We start from the raw sequence: 7,282 nt of genomic DNA, 5'->3' as shown, positions 1-7,282 counted from the left end.
CCTACAGTAGGTCTATGTTGTTTTAGGTGAAGTTATGGGTCCTACAGTAGGTCTATGTTATTGTTAGGTGAAGTTATGGGTCCTACAGTAGGTCTATGTTATTGTTAGGTGAAGTTATGGGTCCTACAGTAGGTCTATGTTGTTGTTAGGTGAAGTTATGGGTCCTACAGTAGGTCTATCTTGTTGTTAGGTGAAGTTATGGGTCCTACAGTAGGTCTATGTTATTGTTAGGTGACGTTATGGGTCCTACAGTAGGTCTATGTTGTTGTTAGGTGAAGTTATGGGCCAATTTGTTAAACACTTAATGTACAAACCCTCAGTTTCAGGCTGATGGCAAAGCTAGCTATAGAGCATTTTACGACAATAACACAAACATATAGGAGATTCAAACGAGCTTTACAATTACAATGCATGTGCATCGCTGCCATTTTAGCACAGAACACAGAGGGGTCCTTTTTTGGAGACCAAAGGTCGTCTGGCACACTGCTTAGGTCTTGACTGTCTTAAGACAATTATAAAATAATTTAACAGACATCAATTGTTGTACAACTTCATGGGTACGCTCTGGGCATCACCTTTCACCTCAAATAAACAGTGGATTTCTACTGTTGTGGGCCTTAATAAACCGTCTGTCTGACTTTGTTGTTCACACAGGAGAGATACGGGACTATAGTGGATCCTCTGGGGAGCCTCAACAACAACATGATGCTGAAGAGGCAGAGAAGAGTCTCTCCACATCAGAACACCTCAAGAAACACCCGCAGAGACCCACAGGGAAGAAATCTCACCGCTGCTCTGACTGTGGGAAGAGATTAAACTCCTCAGTAAAACTTAAAATACATCAAAGAATTCACACAAGAGAGAAACCATATAGCTGTGCTCAATGTGGGAAGAGTTTTGTTAAATCTAGCCAGCTGACTTCACACCAGAGAACACACACAGGAGAGAAACCTTATAGCTGTGGTCAATGTGGGAAGAGTTTTAGTCAATCTGGAGATCTGACAGTGCACCAGAGAATACACACAGGAGAGAAACCTTATAGCTGTGGTCAATGTGGGAAGAGTTTTAGTCAATCTGGAGATCTGACAGTGCACCAGAGAATACACACAGGAGAGAAACCATTTAGCTGTGATCAATGTGGGAAGAGTTTTTCTTCTTCTAGCCATCTAAATATACACCAGAGAACACACACAGGAGAGAAACCGCTTAGCTGTGGTCAATGTGGGAAGCGTTTTAGTCAATCTGGAGATCTGACAGTGCACCAGAGAATACACACAGGAGAGAAACCGTTTAGCTGTGATCAATGTGGGAAGAGTTTTGTTCGATCTGGCTATCTGACAGTGCACCAGAGACTACACACAGGAGAGAAACCTTATAGCTGTGGTCAATGTGGGAAGAGTTTTAGTCAATCTAGCTCTCTGACAGTGCACCAGAGAATACACACAGGAGAGAAACCTTTTAGCTGTGATCAATGTGGGAAGAGTTTTTCTACTTCTGGCTATCTAAATATACACCATAGAACACACACAGGAGAGAAACCTCTTAGCTGTGGTCAATGTGGGAAGAGTTTTAGTCAATCTAGCTCTCTGACAGTGCACCAGAGAACACACACAGGAGAGAAACCGTTTAGCTGTGATCAATGTGGGAAGAGTTTTTCTACTTCTAGCTATCTAACTATACACCATAGAACACACACAGGAGAGAAACCTTATAGCTGTGATCAATGTGGGAAGAGTTTTTCTACTTCTACCTATCTAAATATACACCATAGAACACACACAGGAGAGAATCTGTTTAGCTGTGATCAATGTGGGAAGAGTTTTTCTACTTCTCGCTATCTAACTAGACACCAGAGAACACACACAGGAGAGAAACCTTATAGCTGTAAGTCTTAGCTGACTGTCTTGTACAGGTTGTCCTCTAACCAGTGAGCTAAAATATATCTCCCATTTCCATGTTTTTTTGTTTGTTGTTAGTTTCAACAGCACGTACAACCGGATTTCCCCCCTAATCGATATCGGTGATTTATTGCTACTTGTCAAAACAACAGTGTTTTTGGTGCTTGTGAAGTTTATAAGGAGCTTGTTTTAAAAAAAGACAATTATTGTGGCAGATGTTTGTGTATATACCACATGTTAGGTTTTCAATTTATCCCAAACTGTTTCTGCATATTGGTTATTGATTTGGACACGTTAAAACTGTGTTTTGACAGTGGGCTATCCCACCTAGCAAAATGTAATTGAAAAGCCATTGAAAATAATACTATGCAATCAAATATTTCATATTTACATTTCATGTAACATTTAGTAATGAAAATTATTCATGCAACCAACTGACAGTTTTTTGGTACAATTATATTGACATTGTTGCCCTGTTTTTAGAATATCAGGGTTCATTCTCACATGTGCCAACCCAAATGTACTAGAGCATGACATTGGGGACTGGGCCCAGATCCAACAACATGCCTATTGAGTGAACCCTGAAAAGAGAGAGAAGCTCCACAGTGAGGTGGAAAGTTACTACAGATATTGCAAGAGTTTCCTCTTGAAATCAGACATGTCTGTGGTGAGAACAACCTGGTTGCTGATTGTCTCAAGAATGGGCAGTCAAAATGTTTTGTGTTTTGCGTTTAGCCAGTGCGTTGCCATGGATCACAGTTTATTTTTACTGCACGTTTTTCCGTATTGGAGATTAGTTTTGTTTGGGCTCGTTCCAAGGGGACGAGAGTTCTAGAAGCGAGTGAGTTTTAGGAAGACGAGAGTTCTAGAAGCTATAGAAAGAAAAATCTTTGTGGGAATAATAAAAAATAAATATTGTTTTTAATTGTTGTTTGACGGTAGACAGACACCATGTTTATATTGGTGACGGTGAAGCATTGTAGTTGATTATAATGTGAAATGGAAGTTGTTTTCTGTTGTTGGTGAGCAAACTCTTAAGGTGTTAGTTAGTCTTTGGTTTTTCCATTTATGTTTTGAGGTTGGACTTTAGCACGTATAGCTCGTTAGCACGTAGGACGCACTGATTGGTGTCACCTCGTTTGTCAGTATGTGTTACACCTGTGCTGGCTTGTCCATCTCGTTAGTGGGAAGGTGTTTCACCTGAGCTGGTCCAGGTTCTATTTAAGAGTGTCTGGCCCAGTGCTCCAGTTGTCTTGATAGATGTGGAGAGTCAACACCTTTAGTTGCTCCACCTTTTTGGTTTGCTTCCTGTCTTTACGTTTGGTGTGGGTTTGTCTTTTGTTTGCCTCTTCTTGGGCAGATTTAGTGGCTCTCGTGGTGGGTGTCTTTTAGGTCCCAGTTGTTGTTACTAGTCAACTTTCAGTCGACACCCCCATAGTGTCTTTGAGAACCCCTCCTAAAAAACAAGCTTATATTTTGGGTTGGATATTGCATCCAATTAGTGTTTTAATCAATGCTCATTGGTCTTTCAGTTGTTATTGGTCTTTTAGTTGTTAATCTTCTGTTTTTTTATGCTGTTATTTTTGTGTACTAAATATTTCTGTTTATTTTCATTGTTTTCTCCTGTGAAGCCATTGTGTTGCTTCCATGTCTGAAATGTGCTGTATAAATAAAGCTTGATTTGATTTCAACAAATGAACCCAATGACTGATCAATCAACAGACCCTCCGTCTTAGTATGAAAAACAGTATCAATCCCACTTTTCAAGCCTGCTGAAGGCGTGGTGGAGTGTTAAACACCACCCCCGGCTCTACCAGGGGCTTGAGGTGGTCTCCCACAGCTCTGCTGGTGGAGTGGTAAACACCACCCCCGGCTCTACCAGGGGCTTGAGGTGGTCTCCCACAGCTCTGCTGGTGGAGTGGTAAACACCACCCCCGGCTCTACCAGGGGCTTGAGGTGGTCTCCCACAGCTCTGCTGGTGGAGTGGTAAACACCACCCCCGGCTCTACCAGGGGCTTGAGGTGGTCTCCCACAGCTCTGCTGGTGGAGTGGTAAACACCACCCCCGGCTCTACCAGGGGCTTGAAGTGGTCTCCCACAGCTCTGCTGGTGGAGTAGTAAACACCACCCCCGGCTCTACCGGGGGCTTGAGGTGGTCTCCCACAGCTCTGCTTATGTCATGTTCTGTGGCCTTGCTGTTCCATTTCTTTACTGCCCCTGCAACACAGAAACAAACACATTTAGTCATATTATATAAAACACTCAAAGTAATGGATATGGAGCATCTATGGCCTCAGTTGCACCTAAATGTGACTTCTCTCATCTGATCACTCCAAGCTGCATTAGGTTCAGATCTACCAGGATGGGCCTTTGACAGTCTGGATGCAGTCAGGCCACTGAATATAAATAAGCAATGTAAAGAGATGGGGTGAATGATTGGGGAAAAGTACATTTGACACAAATTGCCTTCATAATATCAAAGAACAAATGTGTGTGCCTGAGGAGAAATTAACTTTCCTACAGCCAAAAGGGGTGAGAAATTACACATCCTTGGGACGTCCCTAGCCCGTTGAAGTTGACATTTAAAAGGGTTAAGGTTAGGGTTTAGGGTAGGGATGTCCCAAGGATCCCGGATAGCTTTGACCATTGTGCATTCTTCTGTCTCTTTTACATAGCAGGTGATGGGTTCTGACTTCTGAACTTGAAAATATGAAATATCCTTATGTGAAATTGAATGAAACAATAATGTATGTTGATGCTAATATGATGTACAATATTCCATGATGTTTCTATATGATAACAATAGAGTAATATATTTAATATGATGTACAATATTCCATGATGTTTCTATATGATAACAATAGAGTAATATATTTAATATGATGTACAATATTCCATGATGTTTCTATATGATAACAATATAGTAATATATTTAATATTATGTACAATATTCCATGATGTTTCTATATGATAACAATAGAGTAATATATTTAATATGATGTACGATATTCCATGATGTTTCTATATGATAACAATAGCTTAATATATTTAATTTGCCATATACTATTTTTTAACAGTTTCACGAATACATTTTTATTAACTTAATTATGATTCAACGTCAGTTCACCGTCTCACCTCATACTGTATTGGAGCAGCAGCAGCTGACTACCCGGTTCAACGTCAGTTCACCGTCTCACCTCATACTGTATTGGAGCAGCAGCAGCTGACTGCCCAGTTTAACATCAGTTCACCGTCTCACCTCATACTGTATTGGAGCAGCAGCAGCTGTCTTGATCGTTGATGCTAATCAGCATGTTTTGAATCTGAGAGTAAATAGAGCCGACTACAACTCTAAAAATGAAGGGTTCAACTGGAGTTGTTCTCAGATCCCCTAAGAACCGTAGGGTTCTTGGTCAATGAAAAACAGCCCCAAAAGGTTCTTCAAAGAACTTGTTAGAAGGTGGGTTCATCGAGGAACCTCCGTTGTTGCTGGACTTCTTCCGGGAACTTCGCAATTACAACTGAAAACGATGGTGGCAAGTTTGGATGCGACAACAGTTAACCTTTCTAGAACCTCAACCCCGGATCCGGGATCACCCCCCACCCCCCACACACTGATTAGCATAGATAGCATAGCTTCAGAAGTAGATAGTAGCATCTAAATATCATTAAATCACAAGTCCAAGACACCAGATGAAAGATACAGATCTTGTGAATAAAGCCACCATTTCAGATTTTTAAAATGTTTTACAGGGAAGACAAAATATGTAAATCTATTAGCTAAACACGTTAGCAAAATACACCACTATTCTAACTCCATCAGTTTCTTACTCCTTCAGGTGCTATCACCAATTCGGCTCAACTAAGATATTGATATCCACTAACCAAGAAAAAACCTCTTCAGATGACAGTCTGATAACATATTCATGGTATAGGATAGTTTTTGTTAGAAAAAAGTGCATATTTCAGGTAGAAATCACAGTTTACAATTGCACCGACCATCGCAAATCGACTAGAATTACTAGATAGAGCAACGTGTATGACCAATTTACTCATCATAAAACATTTCATAAGAATAGACAAAGCATAGCAATGGAAAGACCCAGATCTTGTGATTCCAGACAATATTTCAGATTTTCTAAGCGTTTTACAGCAAAAACACAATAAATCGATAAGTTAGCATACCACATGTGAAAACGTTACCAGAGCATCGATTCCAGCCAAAGAGCGCTATAACGTAATCACCGCCAAAATATATTAATTTTTTCACTAACCTTCTCAGAATTCTTCCGATGACACTCCTGTAACATCATTTTACAACATACATATACAGTTTGTTCGAAAAGGTGCATATTTAGCCATACAAAACCGTGGTTACACAATAAAAATACTAGGAAATCAAGCCTCAATATGTCTGACGTCATCTATCAGAGTGATCTAGTTTAATTAAAAGCTAATCATATACTTGACTAAAAAATACAGGGTTGACAGGAATCGAAAGACAAATTAGTTCTTAATGCAACCGCTGATTTACATTTTTAAAATTATCCTTACTTTTCAATACAGGGTTGGCCAAGTGAAGCTATACCAAACAAAATGGCGATGTATGCGTTTAAAATATTTCGACAGAAACACGGTTTATCATATTAAATATTGCTTACTTTGAGCTGATCTTCCATCATATTCTTGGGCAATGTATCCTTTCTATGTTATAAACGTCTTTTGGTCGATAGATGTCCTCTGTCCTTCGAAATGTCCACTAACAACGACCGAGACCGCGAAACGTTCCCAAAGCTAGAAAGTGCACGACAAATAAATTCCTCAGAATCGCACTAAACGGATATAAATTGCTATAAAACGGTTAAAATTAACTACATTCTGATGTTTTTAACAACTATAACGACTGAAAACATGACCGGAGAAATATAGCTGGTTAGAAAACGATTTGGAACGAGGCAGGTCCGATGGCCTTCACGCTTGAGGCGCACGTTGAGAAAGGGCGGTCTCTGTACATTTTGGTCATTTATAATGGCTGTGAACGTCCCATCGATTTCATTGAAAACGTGATGACGTACAGACACCCAGAGGAAGACGTAGGCAGTGTCGGTTTCTTCATAGCATTCACTGTGGCCTTATAAACAGACCCCAGATCAGAGGTAAAAATTTCTGAAATCTGAACCCTGTCATGAAAAGTGCTGTAAAAATTGTTCTGTACCACTCAGAGACAAAATTTCAACTCCTATAGAAACTATAGACTGTTTTCTATCCAATAATAACAATAATATGCATATTGTACGATCAAGAATTTAGCACGAGGCAGTTTAATTTGGAGACCCAAATATGCTAATGCGGAACAGCACCCCCTATAGTTGCAAGAAGTTTAAA

General features: G+C 40.1%; 1 protein-coding gene across 1 annotated transcript; it reads left to right on the top strand.

Annotated features, from left to right (window-relative positions):
- Nucleotides 1-518: 518 nt before the first annotated feature.
- On the top strand, nt 519-3,408 carry LOC139549784 (zinc finger protein 135-like; the record flags this gene model as incomplete). The annotated part of the gene is made up of 1 exon (XM_071360545.1): nt 519-3,408. A coding segment is annotated over one exon (1,377 nt), but the record flags the coding sequence as incomplete, so codon positions are not given.
- Nucleotides 3,409-7,282: the final 3,874 nt, after the last annotated feature.

The sequence above is a fragment of the Salvelinus alpinus genome, chromosome 2 (assembly GCF_045679555.1).
Source record: "Salvelinus alpinus chromosome 2, SLU_Salpinus.1, whole genome shotgun sequence".
Classification (NCBI taxonomy): domain Eukaryota; kingdom Metazoa; phylum Chordata; class Actinopteri; order Salmoniformes; family Salmonidae; genus Salvelinus; species Salvelinus alpinus.
This window is presented reverse-complemented; position numbering and strand designations above follow the sequence as displayed.